Raw genomic sequence first — 17,931 nt, 5'->3', positions numbered from 1 at the left:
GGGGGATGTTAGGGTTAGACTTAGGTTTAGGGGTTAATAACTTTATTATAGTAGCAGCGACGTTGGGGTGGCAGATTAGGGGTTAATAAATGTAAGTAGGTGTCGGCGATGTTAGGGCAGGCAGATTAGGGGTTAATAAAAAATTAACTAGTGTTTGCGAGGTGGGAGTGTGGCGGTTTAGGGATTAATACATTTATTAAAGTAGCGGCGATGTCCGGTCGGCAGATTAGGGGTTAATAAGTGTAGTTAGGTTGCGGCGACGTTGGGGGGGCAGATTAGGGGTTAAAAATATACTGTAGGTGTCGGCGATGTTGGGGGCAGCAGATTAGGGGTTCATAAGTATAATGTAGGTGGCGGCGGTGTCCGGAGCGGCAGATTAGGGGTTAATAGTATAAAGCAGGTGGCGACGATGTTGGGGGCGGCGGATTAGGGATTAATAAGTGTAAGATAAGGGGTGTTTAGACTCGGGGTTCATGTTAGGGTGTTAGGTGCAGACATAAAATTAATTTCCCCATAGGAAACAATGGGGCTGCGTTAGAAGCTGGACGCTGTTTTTTTTTCAGCCAGCTCAGCCCCATTGTTTCCTATGGGGAAATCGTGCACGAGCACGTTTTAGCCAGCTTACCGCTACCGTAAGCAATGCTGGTATTACAGTGAGAAATGGAGCTAAATTTGCTCAACGCTCACTATGAGGCTAACGCAGCCATTCAGAAAACTTGTAATACCAGCGTTGGCTTAAGTGAGCGCTGGAAAAAAAAGGCTCGTTAGCAACGCATGTCTTTACCGACAAAACTCGTAATCTGGCAGTATGTTTCTTTCATGATTCAGCAAGAGCAGGCAATTAAAAAAAATAAAAAAAACCTTTCCAGTTTACTTCTATTATCAATTTTGCTTCATTCTCTTGATATCCTTTGTTGAAGTGAAGGAGTTGAAATGTACAGCTGTGAACTAGCTGAGCAAATCACCTGAACTAATAATAAGGGGCATATTAGGACAGCTACCAATAATTAGAAGTAAATTGGAAAGTTCTTTACAGTTGCACATTCTGTCTAAATCATGAAAGAAACATTTTGGGTTTTCTGTCCCAAACAACAGTCCAAAGCAAAATGAAATGTTAGGCCACAATTGAATGTATATGAACTTAAACTAAAGTCACCCAAGATATCTGTTCATCCTTCAGTCAACTCTCTAACAGGTTCAGGCTGAATACATCAGTCATGTGTAAGACCCTAGTGGGAGGGCTTAACTGCACACCTCCCCATGGTAAACTCAAATAGAAAACTGCCAGGCCTGCTTCAGAATATTGCAGAAGTATTGACTGCTAAGGCAATCAGCTTTTATTAGAAACAACAAGGTTGTCTTTTGATGATCAATTTGTCTTTGTTGGGACAAACTACTCTTCAACTAGTTTAAATGTTTCCTTTATTCTTGTGCTGCAAGCAAACAGTGATAAGGAAAATCATTTTTAAGGCAGGGGTATCAAGCTGATTGTATATGGGGGGCCACTGGTCAAGTGTTTTTCCCCCATGGGGGCCACTTGAACTGAGTGAGGGCTATGGAACTGGATATTCTAGAAACTGGAAGTGACATTTACCTGGGTAGTAGTGCATGCTATGAGCTGTAGTCCACAATAGACATACACACTGTATATTTATCTTGTGAGTGCCAAGTGAAGTGATCATTCTGAAAATGAATACAAAATGACATTTATCCCAGCAGTGCATAATGGGAGTCTACACTGGACAATGCGTGCTTGTCTTTATATGTATCTTGTGAGTGCCCATATAGATCAACTTGTTACACCTCTTAAAACAGTGAAAAAACTGGATGGAAGCAAATGAATAATTTACCTAATAAACAAGGGAGGGCCAGATTGAACTATTTTGAGGGCCACATATGGTCCCAGGGCTGGTACTTTTAGACCACTGGTTTAAGGGATATGCTTTATACTATTTTCTTCATATACCCTTCATGTTTCATTTTTTTTTAAATGCAGTAGCTATAGATATCATCAAGCAAGCTTCTCTGATTCTGATTTCATAAGATTCTTGCAGCAAGTACTCAGCCAATAATTATTGTGTAGAAAATGTTAAATACACATTTATAGTTTTTGAATTCTGTAGGTACAAGATTTGAATGTCAGATGCTCAAGACTCTGTATTTGTACCATACCTGACAGAACTCCATCCAATCCAAAATATAGTAGGAACCTTTCTGACACATTCTTATACAGAATGAGCTTATTAATGGTGGGTTAAGATGAAAGGGATAATCATTCTAAATATTGTGGATTTGCTTTTTTTTCTTAATATAAAAAAATAATAATCCCTTAAATGGAATAGTCTAGTCAAAATTTAATTTTCATGATTCAGACAGAGCATGCAATGTTAAGCAACTTTCTAATTTACTCCTATTATCAATTTTTCTTCGTTCTCTTTGTATCTTTATTTGAAAAGGCAAGAATGTAAGCTTAAGCGCTGGCCCATTTTGGTTCAGCACCTGGGTAGCGCTTGCTAATTGATTGGTGGCTACATTTAGACACCAATCAGCAAGCACTACCCAGGTGCTGAACCAACAACGGGCCGGCTCCTAAACTTGCATTCTTGCTTTTTAAATAAAGATATCAAGAGAACCAATTACAATTTATAATAGGAGTAAATTATAATGTTGCTTAAAATTGTGTGCTCTATCTGAATCATGAATCATTTTGACTAGACTATCATTTTAAGATATACAGGATGTGTTTTGTTTGAGCATTAAAAATCATATCATATCGTATCTTATCGTATCATAGGAACATTGTTTTCTGAGGGGATTTTGCCTTAATAAATGTCCCTACCTTTCGTGGGCATAGATAAGGTAAAATTGTACTGTAAGAGGTATTAAAAGTATATTTGTCACAAGAGTGATGATGCAAAAATGTATTCATTGCTTGAATTTATTTGTCCCATCCTGATGTTTACTTATTTTAAAACCCTTTATCAAAATTGCTTGGGATCAGATTTATTGGATTTCAGAATTGTTTGGATTTTAGAATATTTGCATCTTTAAAATGGGACCGTTTGGATAGGGGATGAAACCAAGTGTAAAGCACAATATCTCTATGTCATATAGGCAATACATTAAAGCTAAAGGTAGTTCTATATAATTTTTTGATACATAGTACTATCTCTAAGATAGTACAGCGCTGTAATCAGAAAGGTAATTGCTTTATATATATATATATATATATATATATATATATATATATATATATATAGTATTATTTGCATTTTAGAACAAACAAATAAAACTAAGACACAGGCAGAGAAGATTGTGATTTACAGATAGGGAAAATAGTAAATTTTGATCATTAAGAAGTTTGGATTTCAGAATAAGTTTAGATTTTGGAATTCCGGATTTGGGTATATGTACCTGTTATAATAATAATGAAAAAAGTACTTTGCACAGGCGTAAATTGAGCCATAATCTGGCTCAGTGAGGCAGTATATAGAAAATTCAGGAGTTCTGAGATACATCATTTTGCATGAATCAGTTAACCACCAGTCTTGTGAAAATAGCAAAAATAATGATAACTTGTGATTGATCTTTTTAGTTTGCGCTAAATAATATTCTGATTTAGGAAGAAGTATGCACATTTTAAATCATGCAGATTCATGTTGTGTTTTAATAAATATAAAGATGGGATTTCTGATACATGGAATTTTATTTGTTTTAAAATGGAAAACATTAGCTGACGAGCTGTAGACAAAACAGTTGGAAGCTCTATATTTTTTTTCTTCCTGGAAAAATGATCTACGAAATACATTAAGACATTTCAAGAGTGCTGTATGTCAAATATGTTTGCCTTTTATGGAATCTTGAGAAAGCAAAGTCATACAGTCCTTAAAACATCATTTAAACAAACACAAATAAACTTTATTGATTTACACAAATCTTTTATAACATGTTTTAGGTTCTGTAATCAAAGCAATATTCTTCATCACTAAAATCATTTTATTAACAAGCTTGATACATTCAAATATTGGTCCTTTTAAAGGCATATTAAACACCTTGAGAGTGTCATTTATAAACTGTTTTTTTCTGTATAGTAAAACTGTTTTGCAGTATACTTTCAATTTATTAATCTGTCCCCTTTTCCCATAATTTAACTCTGAATTTGGAGGCTTTTCAAAGCCCCTGATTTGCTTTACATAAAAGTGAGCCACCATGTTGAAAACTAGGCTTTCTTTATCAAATCTATTCTGCTGAGGAGAGTTAGAGGCAGATATAGGATCTAGTTTACTAACTGAGAGACAGGCAGAGATGGTTTTTAACTAGGGAACATTTCTGCCAGTCATCATGGCGCAAAGATTTACTTTTGCTGCTCCCTTGCTACCAATCGTGCAAGAGCAGGGCCTATCAATCAGCCTGAATGAGCAAAGTAGCGGAGAGGTAGGGTGACCATATTGCCACTTTAAAAAGGGACACATATGAAAAATAAATATGTCAGGGCTATTTTCAGGACTGTTTAAAGAAATATTTTGTATAAGAACCCTGACATATGTATTTTTCATATATGTCCCTTTTTAAAGCGCCAATTTGGTCACCCTACAAAGAGGTTAAGAAGCAGCAGTCTTATGGCCACTGCTTTTTAACCACAGAGGCTGCAAAGCAGCATCCGCTGCTTAGTACATGGAGCCCATAGTGTGCAAATGATAGCTGTGTGTGGAATATAGCAATGTTAAAGGGACATGAAACCCAACATTTTTCTTTCAAAAAGAGCATGTCATTATAAACAACTTTCAGTTGACTTCTTTTATTTAATTTGCTTTGTTATTTTGGTATCAATTGTTAAAATGCATACCTAGATAGGCTAAGGTGCTGGTAGCTAGCTGCTTATTGGTGGTTGAAAATATATGCCTCTTGTGATTGGCTCACTAGATGTGTTCAGCTAGCTCCCAGTAGTGAATTGCTGCTCCTTCAAGAAAGAATACCAAGACAATGAAGCAAAACTGATAATTGAAGTAAATTGGTAAGTTGTTTACAAATGTATGATCTGTCTGAATAATAAAATAAAGATTGTGGGTTTCATGTTCCTTTAAAGGTATTTTAATATTCACCTTAACATTGCTACATTCTACAGCCATTGTTTTCACACTATATCTATTCCTAAAGATCCTCAGCATAATTAAATAGATAAAGGAAACCTAGCATTCTACACAGTTGCACCCGTGCTTTATGGAAACTGAAACTTCACAATTATCTTTTCAATATTTAATCAACTAATACAATTCTAAATAAATACTTCTGCTTATTGTTCTCAGGGCATTCTGCCCTTTGAATACTTCATTATATCTAGCATTTAGTTTCATGATTTGTGCGATTGCATTTCTTTACAGTTCGTTCACATTACAATGAAACATGTTTCCTTTGAAAGTGTCAACTCTTAAAGGGACATTGTACTCCAAAATGTTTCCTTTTCCATCTAAAAGAGATTATTTTAAAATGTATTATAGGTTGTTTGTTTTTTTCCTGTGTTAAACAAACCAGCCTTTTTTTGTGGTAGTTGTCCCTGTCAACCAGTAGTATAAGAATCATATGTATTAGGTGTAAACAAACATGCATTTCCTGTTACTTTCACTTTAAACTTAAAAAATGTTTTGTTTAATTTTTTTCATGCAAAAAATGTTTAAGTGCTACCCTTTTATATACACAATAAAAAAAGAGGTATATGTCTCTTTAAAGACCTGTGTTATTTTTGTGAATTGAATAACGGAACAGACAGTATATAACTGAAACTTTATGATGCACATTGTACATTTTGTTTTTTTCATCCAGCCCACACATCATCTACCTATCTCAGAGTGTTCTGTCTGGAAGCAACCATCTCTGTATGGCACGTGTTTGCCATGAAATTGCTCATGCCTGGTTCGGATTGGTAATCGGTGCACGTGATTGGACAGAAGAATGGATAAGTGAAGGATTTGCCACCCACTTGGAAGATGTATTTTTATCAAAAGCTCAAAAGGTAATGTTTCATTTATATAAAGAAATAAATAAATAACCAGTATAGGGCAAGATTACAAGTGATGCACAACGGACTTTGCGATAGAGCGACGACAATTTTTCTTCCACTGATATTACAATTCGGGAGAAATCGCCATTGCGTCGCACAATAGTCCTTTCCGCTTCAATCCATACCTCAATCTAAGAGCTCTGGTAAAGTGTATTCCGTGAAAAAAAAAGTTGCACAAAACACAACAAAAATACATTACGAAGATAGGAAAAGAGTAGCAATATAATAAGGTACTGTAAAATAAGCACAGGAATAACTGTAAAAACAGTAAAAACTACATAAAAATAACACAAGAAAACAAAAGGTTATATAAATGTATGCCCTAATTTGAGTGAAAGCTTTGATATGATGAGAGTATCTAACCACCTCTACCGCTCCTGAGAGCTTCTCCCCACATGCTGATTACAGCAGCACAGGAACAGGACGGGGTTAAAACGGTCGCTAAAAAGCATGCAAAAATAGTTAACCCTTAGCACGCCTGCGCTACTGGTGAATGCTAACAAGATTTTAGCACAGGTTAGAGAAATAGACTGTTTATTGCTCAGCAGTAGCAGAGCACTAGAGCCAACCATGCAAAGTTAAACATACTTAAATAGAAATTTAAAAAGTGCCCAAAAGTTCTAAAAACTGCTTATATAAGGTGTAGGGTGTATGAATGTATGTTCCCAGACTATGTGAATCATGTGTACATGTTCATATTAATAGCCAGTGGGCTATGCTTGTGCAAAGTACTTAACTCACAGTACCTTTTCCACTGTTCATACCTGAGCTGCAGCACTCTTCTTCCAGTAGACAAGCCAAGGCAGTGAAGTACAATACAAAGGATCTATCACATTTAACATCATTCTACAACCCAGGTGATTGCTGGATATGTCCATATTTGACCTGGGGAAGGCCCTGGATCCCACAAGGAGCAGCACATGCTGCAGACCAGAGAATAGGAGAATAACCACCTGGGAGGCTTGTGACATTTCACGCTGGGAAAATATCTTTTACTGCCTGGCTGATAACTCCTTGTCTACCCCTCTGTCTGACAGGGCACTGTTATGTGGAAATGGGCATCAGATTGGTTAGAAACTTTCACTTCACTTTATCAAGGAGGCAAAGTAAATGAATGAGGGGAAGCAAGAGGGTTTTAAAGCTCTGGTATATTGGGGTGTTTTTTGCTTCTTCCTAGTGGTCATGAGTGAAATTCCCACACGATGATTTGTGGACTCTCACCATCTGTTGAAAGAAAATAGGTAGGTGAATTAAAATCTTTTACAGAGTGAAGATAAAAAATAAAAGATTTTTGTATCCTGTTCTCCTTTGAACATTAATATTCTTCTTTATGATTGCAAGTACTGTGTTTATTAAAGGGTCAGGAAACCCCAACATTTTCTTTCATTATTTGGGCAGAACATACAATTTTAAACATCTTTCACATTTACTTCCATTATCAAAATTGTTTCATTCTCTTGTTATTCTTTGCTGAATGAATAGCATTGCACAACTGGCAGCAAGATGAACACATCTAGTTAGCCAATCACAAGAGACAATTATGTGCAGGAACCCATTAGCAGCTAGCTCCCACTAGTGTAGGATATGTGCCTATTTGTTTTTCAAAAAGGGATAGCAAGAGAATGAAGCATATTTGAAAATAGAAGTGAATTTAAAAGTGTCTTAAAGGGACAGTGTAGTGAAAAATAGAATCATGATATAATAGTTTAACTATAAATAAAGCCTTTTTCAATGTGTCTCATGTATTAAATACGTATCGTTTTATAAATATCTATTGTCGAAATTTTAACTATTTCCAAACCCACTGAGTTGTCCGCTGTTACGGATTTACAATCCTGGTTGACAACTGCAGTTGGAAGATGGCGACTGCAAGACTCAATGCGCTTGCGTGAGTTAGCGCAACGTCATCGCATACGTCATTGCATGCGTTTTATTGAGTCTATTGTCGTTCATGTCGGCTTCTGTGCCGCTATATGCGCATGCGAGACTAACCTGATCCTATTGCTCATGCGTGGAATGACGATAATGTATTTTAATTTTATGCGCATACTCGCCATCCGATTGGCAAGTATGTTAGACCATAGATGGCCCACATTTGAGGGCTGGATTACGTGATGTAATGAGGATAAAATAAATCATTACTTTACTGATAAAGGGAGCTTTGTTTCTGAAACAAAAAAGGTACACTACATTGTTTAGATAATTGCAATGCTAAATCTTTGTTCCAATTTGAATAGCAAAACCAAAAGTTAGTAATCCCTTAAAATCACAAGCTCTATCTGAATCATGAAACTTTAATTTTGATTTTCCTATCCCTTAAAGTCTCCATTGCACTTATTTTGGCTCACAATAAATATTCTAATAGTGAGCCCATTAATCAAATATTTTATTAGCACACTTATTAACTGAATTAACTGAATTTCAGCAATCCATTAATTATATCAAAATTATTAAGCTTAGTTATCAGTTTATATATTTCAATGCCGCAGTTGGCATATGATCTCCTATTAAGATTGCAGATTTTAATGTGTGATCTCTTTTTGCATGAACTGCAATAGTAACTGTTTGTAATCACTCTTGCTGCAAACACTGCATTATGGTATGTTTTAATACTATTTACAACCAGTGTTTTATACTTTTCCTTTTTTACGTAATAATCCTGCCCTCATTTGGGATTGACGCTACCGAACAGTCAATCTTATGGCGTTGCACAGTATAAAAGGTTGTGCAGAAGGTGACACATATGTGTACTGTGTACTTACTGTTGCCTTATTGAACATATTTACAAAACATTGCATAGGAAATGATTATACATGTATCCTACAGGTAAGTCATACAAATTAGAGGACCTATCAGTGATCACTCTACTAGAGCAGTGTTACCTGATCTTCATTGCAGCCCCACCACCTATTTGTGATGGTTTTGTGGACTTCGCTGCATTGGTATTAGATGTCCCATGGGATGATTTGTAGATTCTCACCACAATTTGAAAAGAATTACATTTTTTGCTTACTGTATAAATGTATATCTTTGATAATGGTGAGAGTCCACCATCCTACCATTTTTATTATTATCTTCATTTGGAGGAAAATCCTGTTTTGCAATCCATTTGCCCTGCTCTTTTCTTGTTTTCTAGCTTTCCTTCTCTGCTTACCTATATATATAATTAAGGAATGCTGGGACATGATGTGGAGTAAAGCTCTGCAATGTAGAGGTGTTTTGTCTCCTCTTGTTGGACAGGAATATCTCACATGTGAGGTTTTGTGGACTCTCACCCTCATGAAAGAAATAGATGTATCAGGTAAGTATACATTTTTTTTTATATTAAACACTTAAAGAGACAGTAAACGTGCAACATGTCACATAGTTCTGCATTATGTGCAGAATAATGTAACATAAGGATATCCTTTTGTTTCAAATTTTAACTAGTTACTCACAGGCTCACTGTCTAATCACAGTGAGCCCAATCGCACCATTCAACTACATGTAGCACGCTCCTGCGCTAGGTAAAGCAGTTGACATCTTTACCTGAGCCAGTAAAGCGCTAGTTAAAAAAAAACAAAAAACTGCTGCATTGAGGAGAATGGCTTTGCTTGCAAGGTAAGTATAGTTTTAGATGCCAAATTAGGTATTTCGAAATAAAAAATTAAAACAAAATTCTATCCTTTGGGTACATAATTCTGTGATATAGGGGGAAACATATTTTTGCTGTTGAATAGTGTAGTGACGATGTCGGATCTCTATAAAACTCATCAGTCATATGTCTTTCTTTATGTCGCTGGGAAACAGTATATAACAATCATTATTTTGGCCTATTCAATATGCTACAAAATTCAATACATTAAGCAAATAGCCACTAATTACGTGTATTGATGTTAGTTACATCTAAAGGCTTGTTTTTAATAAATAGCTAAACATGGATCTATCACAGCTCCTTATGAAATATTCCATTAATAATGATATGACAACAAACTTAAATATAACCGTAGAAATCAATCTCACATGGCTTGTGTTTAGCAGAACAGAGGATGAAAAGAATATGTTTTCTAAATGTTTAGGGATGGAGGAGGGGAAATAGGCTGGAGCAAAGCAGCTGTATTCTGCTACCCTGCTACTTCAAACAGAAAGTTATCTGATGTGTGCAGTGCAATAACCATCACAACTTATTCTTACATTAAACAAATACATATACAGACTGTTGTCTTTCTTTTATCTGTACGTATTTGTTTTACAAAAAAAGGGTTGTTAATTCCTCTCCTCCTTTGTCATCCCCTTGAACCCCTTTAGCATGTAAGCTTAGGAACCCAGCTGTTTGTAGATGAGATTCATGAGAGGTAATTTCCAACAGTCCAACTCTTGGCAGGGCCCTCTACCAATTTTTCTCCTATAAATGCAATATTTGCATATTATTCCTATGTTTATAGTGCTGCGGAATCTAACTGATAATACTAATAATATATATATCATCTTCTCTCCAAATATGCAATTAAAAGTAAAATCATGATGCAATTTTATCATTAGCAGCTTTGCGCAACCAACATTGCTAGATTAATTTACTTTATAACATTTAAACCTCTAAATTTCTGCCTGTTTCAAATGCTCTATTGACAGCCTCTTAATCACATGCTTTTGTATTTGCTTTTCACAACAGAAGACTGCTAGTTCATGTGGACCATATAGATAACAATTTGTTAACGCCTGGGAAGTTATTTAAGATTTAGCACAACGCAATACTAAATGCAGCTCAATAGATTTTAAATAGTCACAGTCATGTGATTAGAGGGCTGCCAGAAGATGCTTAGATACAAGGAAAAAATATATTAATATAACTGTGTTGGTTATGCAAAACTGGGGAATGGGTAATAAAGGGATTATTTATCTTTTAAAAAAATAAAAATTCTATTGTAGACTGTCCCTTTAACTAGTTATTCTGCTAGAGGAGCCTCTGAGCTTTCTGCTTTGTCTTGTGAACCTCTTTTTCTGATTTTCATCAGTACAAGGCTATTATGAGAAACGTTATTGGCAGATATAGTCATTACTAAAAATACTGCACCTTCATCTACATTCAACCTTTCATTTAGTCTATGCGAATTAGAGGACATTATGACAAAGGAAATTAAACAGAAAGTAGAACTTATGTTTATGCAAAAATACATAGATTTGAATATGGTACCTACGGGTTTACGACTAAAGAACAATTGTACATTGGAACTAGACCAAGACCATGCTGATAAATGGTATGGTATTTTTGAAAGGGCCTCTATTAATCTCATGAAAGTAATCATGAAAGCAAGGACTAGATCGCTTGAAAATTAACATTAAGATTATTTATTTAAAGCAAGACAACCCAAAATAATTAAAAACATCAAAGAATTAAGCTCTAATATCAATAATGGAAAATGGAAAAAGTTGGAAAGAGATGAGGGCGACTATGCAATAGTTAAAAAGTCCTGGTGAACCAACTACCATTGTGAATGAGAATTTAGAGTCAATTGAAATAGACTCCACCAAAACAATGACTATCCCACAGAAAATTCTTTCTTATTCTTTGTTTAATTGAACATCACTCAGATTAAATATACCACAATTGGTCTCGTTGGGTGTTATTTTTGTCTTTTGTGACTTTTTATTATTTCTTCTTCCTCCTCTACAACCTCTATTCTTCTTTTCCTCTGATTTTCCTTTCTTTTTTGGTTTTCTATTTGCAACTTGATGTACCCAGTGTTTGAGAGCCCACCTCTAAAAAAGTATCCTGTGAATCTGTAGAATCTTGATTCATCGGGGTTCATATTTATTATGTACAGGTATATCCCAATTGGATTCTTTAGAGTGATTTGTTCCTGAGTTATATTTTGCCCAGTTTCTACCCTCTCTATACCCTTCTCTGTTTTGATATTGGGTTAAACTCTATTTTGGTAAGCTGTTCTGTTATGATAATTATCATGGTCATGATAATAATAATGACCACAATAATTATTCCTCTCTGTATTTCTCGCTCTCCAATTGTTTTCATATCTTCTGTTTATTCTATATCTCCCATTGTCCCTCTGATCATATTTATTACCTCCCCCGTACCATCCCTCTCTCCTTTCCATTCTATTTTATTTGAAATGTTTGCATGATTCCTAGGTGTTCGACTGTTATATGTGTCCCAATTTGATTTTGGTAGATTTTCCCATTTTGTATTCTCTTTCTTAAAAAAGAAGAAATGTTTTAAGCAAAGGTCTTTCATTTGCACCCACAAGTAGACTCAATAAATTTGAAACTATGATTAATATAAATCAATTTGTTAGGAAGTTAAAGGGACAGTTCACGTCTCCTATTAAATTGTTCCCAATTAACCATTTACATACTTGCACTGCAATACATAAAACGAATTTTACCTGTGATTACATGCACAAATAGCAAAGCCACCAACCTCATAATAAAAAAAAACAACATTTTTATTTCTTGATTCAGATAGAGAATACACTTTTAAAGAACTTTCCAATTGACTTTTATTATCTCATGTGTTTTCATCTCTTGGTATCCTTTGTTGAAAATCATATCTAGATAGACTCAGGAGCTGGAAGTTAGCTGCTGATTGGTGGCTGCATATATGTACCTCTTATCATTGGCTTACTGATGTGTTCAGCTAGTTCCAATAGTGCATTACTGCTACTTTAATAAAGGATACCAAAAAACAAAGCAAGATGGATAATAGAAGTAAATTGGAAAGTTGTTAAGTATTTTATGTTCTATCTGAATAATGAAAGAAATATTTTGGGTTTCATGTCCCTTTAATGGTTATCAATATAATGTAATACCTTTTTAGGTTCTATATAAGCTATATGAGTCAAATAATTTAGTATATTAAGTCAGGGGTAGTAAGGTTTTTGTGATAGTGTGCACCCAAAAACAAATTTTCCCTGCTACCTTTGTCCATGCTACCTTTTTTAATTTTAAGGTGTATTAAAGAAACAGTAAAGCCCGTAAAGTACATTGATTTAATGCTTATATTGCCTGTAACACACAGTAACAACAGTGCATTAGTTTTACTCATAAATTGCCAGTAATACACAACTTAAAGGGACAGTAAACATCAGAATTTTTGTTGTTTACAAAGGTAGATAATCCCTTTATTAACCATTCCCCAGTTTTGCATAACCAACACAGTTATATTAATATACATTTTACCTCTGTGATTACCTTGTATCTAAGCCTCTGCAAACTGCCCCCTTATTTCAGTTCTTTTAACAGACTTGCATTTTTAGCCAATCAGTGCTGACTCCTAGGAGCTTCACGTGCCTGAGCTCAATGTTATCTATGTGAAACACATGAACTAACGCCCTCTAGTGGTGAAAAACTGTCAAAATGCTTTCAGATTAGAGGTGGCCTTCAAGGTCTAAGAAATTAACATATGAACCTCCTAGGTTTAGCTTTCTACTAAGAATACCAAGAGAACAAAGCAAAATTGGTAATAAAAGGTAATTGGAAAGTTGTTTAAAATTACATGCCCTATTTAAATCATGAAAGTTTTTTTTTTTACTTGAATGTCGCTTTAATGAATATTACCCACACTGCACAGTGATCTCCCACATTGCCAATACACATAGTGCAAGTATTAAACACTTATATTGCCAAAAATACATTTGGGGGAAAGATTTAATACCAAGAGAACAAAGCAAAATTGGTGATAAAAGAAAATTGGAAAATTGTTTAAAATTGCATGCCCTATCTGAATCATGAAAATTTATTTTGGATTATAATAATATTGAATATATCGATATCTGTAACATAACAGCAACTAGAATGAATGTGTATTTCATTAAACAGCTCACCCAGAAAGAAGCAAATGAGCAGCAAGAGTTAAAAGCATTGCTTCGATGCCGTCGTCTAAAAGATGAATTAAGGAATACAGAAGAAGAACTGCAAGTATTGAGGTATGCATTTATTCATTGGCAACTGCTACTTTGCAAGTAATATTACTCTGTAATTGTTGGAGACATTCCATCCACTACAAAGAATTAGAAAGCACGGTGGCACAAGCAGTTATTAATTATCTAAAAAAAATATAGCTATTAAGTTACAGAGAAAACAACTTTTTTATGCCAATCAATTAAACCTTCTTTTGAAATAAAAGCATTAAAAGGTCATTTTACTCAAAAATGTCTTATAATGCATATGAAAGAAAACTGTTAAATGTGCTGAAGTATTTTATGCCTGAAAAAGTTCCTTCCCTAGTAAAAATACATTATGGGATAGATTATAAATTGAGCGCAAAATATAGATTCCGCGAAAGCAATATTTGCACTCAACTTAGTAATACCAACGCATACAAATGTGTGCACGCTTCCATAAGCTCCAATGGGAGCCTCGTTTACATGCCGTGAGATATGGCATGAGAACTAGCACAGTGAAGGGGGTAAGTCGCCCAGCGATGGGCAGCAAATATAAATATATGTGTATGAATATATACATATATATTTTTGTGTTTATATGTGTATATACACATATTAACATATAAATATATTGAAGATAAGCCTATACATATACTGGGCCGTTCAGGCACCCTGTGCGGGCTACTCCCGTGGCGCACCCAACCCCCCCCCCATGTTCAGGCCAAGATATATAAATATGCCTGACAAAGCACCCTCCTGTTTAAAAGTGTGACACACATCAAAATTAAAATGTGTTTAAATTTTTTTCCCTTTAATATAACAATTTTCTTAATTAAAAGTATATGAGAATTGGAAGTGCTGTGGACAATCATTGTGAAATATTTTGTTTGGGGTCTAGGCAGTATCCCCTGTCTATACGAGCACTTCATCTCTAGTGTGCTGTACCAATTGGACTGTCTCTTCTGTCTCTTTCCTGAGCCTCTCTCCTTGCTCGTCACTGACAGAGTGACATTCCCGCCACTCACTACTGCCTCTGAGTCTGAGTGCGGACTGCACGACATCACGTGATATGGATGAGGCCCCCCAACCCCACAAAACAAATGTGGCGCTGCGTGAGACCACTACGCTACGCTCACACCCCAAGTCCTCTACCACTGTACTAAGTGTTACACTTGAGCGTGCATTGCACTCGCCGCCGCAGCCCCGTCCCTCCCCCCCACCGCCCTCTTTAATAATAATAATGAAAAAAAAATTAATTTCTTTCCTAAGATATGGTGAGTCCACAGCTTGAGTAATTACTGTTGGGAATATCACTCCTGGCCAGCAGGAGGAGGCAAAGAGCACCACAGTTAAACTGCTAAGTATTACTAGTCATTCTCTTTGCCTTCGGTGCATGGAGGAGGTGAAGTTTAGGTGTCTGAAGAAAAATTTTGATTTAATCTACAAGCAAGTTTTGGGGTATAGCCGTAGTTCACGTCATTCCTTGCAGTCAGGTAGTGGTGGCTTTAAAGCAGTTAGGAACTTGTAAAGAGGTACTTACTGAATTTTCCTAACAATTGCTGCCCTAGTTTAGAAAGCCAGAGTTGGCTACTCTGTTCTTTCTTTTTCAAAGGTCTCTGTGAGGAACTGTGTCCTCTCATACCTTGTAACTGTCTACATGCCGGACAGCGGAGCAGGCAAGTGCTTTTTTTTCCAGTTGAGGAGACCATGCACTTAACAAATTAAAAGACACTGCTTTTTATTGGGACATAGATAATCCTGTTGTATGGGTTACACTGGGGCATGAAGCAGGCACTGTAGCATGTGTGAGACTAACATTTAAACTCTTTTAAAAAGAAAGTGTAAAATGTTTTTATTAGGCTTTAATTTCTGACACATATTTACTTGATAAAACAATACAAGTTTAAATTGAAAGTAAGGCTGAATTTTCTATTTCAGCAGCTTATTCATTTCCCCTTTGCTTTAAAATAAAATGATGCAACATTTTAAACGGTCAGGTTTGAAAAAACAGTTATTTCTTGTACTCAGTGTACCAAGAAGTAGTGCTTCTCTGTGTCGCAGCAGTAATTTGAGCTTGGCAGTTGCGGTTACATGACCGGCTTTACTTCATATCGTTTCTGAGGAAAAAAGTTGTTTTTCTCCATTTCTTGGTGATCCGGTCTTAATTGGTAGCGGTAAGGCACCTCCATAATTGAGGTGTGGGGTTACCTGAGGGGTATTTTAGAAGTTTATTTGATGTTTATTAAATGTTTTTTCTTAACTTTTCTCACATAATTTTAGCTGGGGTTCGATCATAATATGGAATAAAATTTAAATTGTATTTTTTCCTTGGCTTATTTGAATTGAATATTAAAATCTTTTAAACTTATCGGTACAAGTTTATCTACTAATGTCTCTCAGGATGATGCTGTTAAAATAATACCTCAGCTTTCTCCTGCTACGTTCCAAGCCTCGATGGTGTCACATGCAGTGCCCTGTGGTTCCTCTATAACTCCTAGTGGAGTTTATTTAAAAGCAGAAATTGCTGCCCAGGTATCTTCAGCGGTATCTGCGGCATTAGCTGCCATTCCCAGATTACAGGGAAAACACAAGAGAAAATCTAGAAATTCAGAAAGTAAGGTGCCTGTCCTCAGTTCTGCTTCCCAAGTTGCCATTTCTCATAAGTCTCATGAGGAAGATACATCTGGACTTTCTGAGGGTGAAATCTCAGATTCAGACAGTATAAATCCTTCTTCTGAGAGGTGGTATCCTTAATATTTAAGCTTGAACACCTTTGTGTATTGTTAAAGGAGGTTTTAGCTACTTTAGATGACTCTGATACCCCTGTCCTTGTCACTCCTAAGAAATCTAGTAAACTTAATAGTTTCTTTGATGAACCTTCCACTTTGGAGGATTTTCCTGTGCCGGACCGTGCTAGGGAGATTATCTCACAGGAATGGGAGAAACCAGGGGTGTCTTTTTCCCCATCTCCCATTTTTAAGAAAATGTTTCCTGTCGAGGACTCCATTAAAGACCATTGGTATACTGTACCCAAAGTTGAAGGGCCATTTCCTCTCTGGCTAAGAGAACCACTATTCCTATTGAGGATAGCTGCTCTTTTAAGGCTTATTTGAAAAATATTTATGTTCATAAAGCTCTCCAATGGCAACCTGCGGTGTGTATTGCCACCGTGACTGGTGCGGCAGCTTATTGGTTTGACGCCTTGTCTGATTCTCTTCAAATAGAGACTTCCTTGGATGAAATTCAAGATAGGATTAAAGCTCTTAAGTTGGCCAATTCCTTTATTGCAGATGCCATTTTACAGGTTATTAGACTAGGAGCTAAAACTTCTAGTTTCGCTGTCCTAGCCCACAGAGCGTTATGGTTGAAATCCTGGTCTGCGAATGTTTCCTCTAAAGTCAAGCTTCTGGCGATTCCTTACAAGGGCAAAACCTTGTAGACCCTTTGGACTCGGGAGGAGTCTGCTCTTCCCATCAACATCTTGGAGTTGAGGGTGATTTACAATGCTCTATTGGCTTGGCCTCAGTTGTCCTCAGCCCAGTTTATCAGGTTCCAGTCAGACAACATAACCTCCGTGGCTTACATCAATCACCAGGGAGGAACTCGGAGTTCCTTAGCCATGAAGAAGGTTACTCGGATTCTTCAGTGGGCAGAGACCCACAATTGCTGTCTATCTGCTATCCACATTCCAAGAGTAGACAACTGGGAAGCGGATTTTCTGAGCAGACAGACTTTTTATCCCAGTGAGTGGGAACTCCATCGGGAGGTGTTTTCCAGCTTAGTCCTCAAATGGGGGGTGCTGGAGTTAGATCTGATGGCATCCCATCAGAACACCAAGCTTCCAAGGTATGGTTCAAGGTCAAGAGATCCACAGGCCGTTCTGATAGATGCTCTGGCGGTTCCTTGGTTGACATATATGTTTCCTCCGTTTGCTCTCCTTCCACGAGTCATTGCTCGTATCAAACAGGCGAGGGCGTCAGTGATTCTAATAGC

General features: G+C 36.3%; 1 protein-coding gene across 1 annotated transcript in view; it reads left to right on the top strand.

Annotated features, from left to right (window-relative positions):
* AOPEP (aminopeptidase O (putative)) overlaps positions 1-17,931 on the top strand; it is a 1,396,509-nt gene that overhangs the window by 728,877 nt on the left and 649,701 nt on the right. Inside the window, exons 6-7 of the mRNA XM_053702422.1 lie at positions 5,821-6,010; positions 13,874-13,980. Coding sequence (XP_053558397.1) covers positions 5,821-6,010; positions 13,874-13,980 — 297 coding nt within the window. The remainder of the gene's footprint in view (positions 1-5,820; positions 6,011-13,873; positions 13,981-17,931) is intronic.

This window comes from Bombina bombina, chromosome 2 (assembly GCF_027579735.1).
Source record: "Bombina bombina isolate aBomBom1 chromosome 2, aBomBom1.pri, whole genome shotgun sequence".
In the NCBI taxonomy this organism is placed as follows: Eukaryota; Metazoa; Chordata; class Amphibia; order Anura; family Bombinatoridae; genus Bombina; species Bombina bombina.
This window is presented reverse-complemented; position numbering and strand designations above follow the sequence as displayed.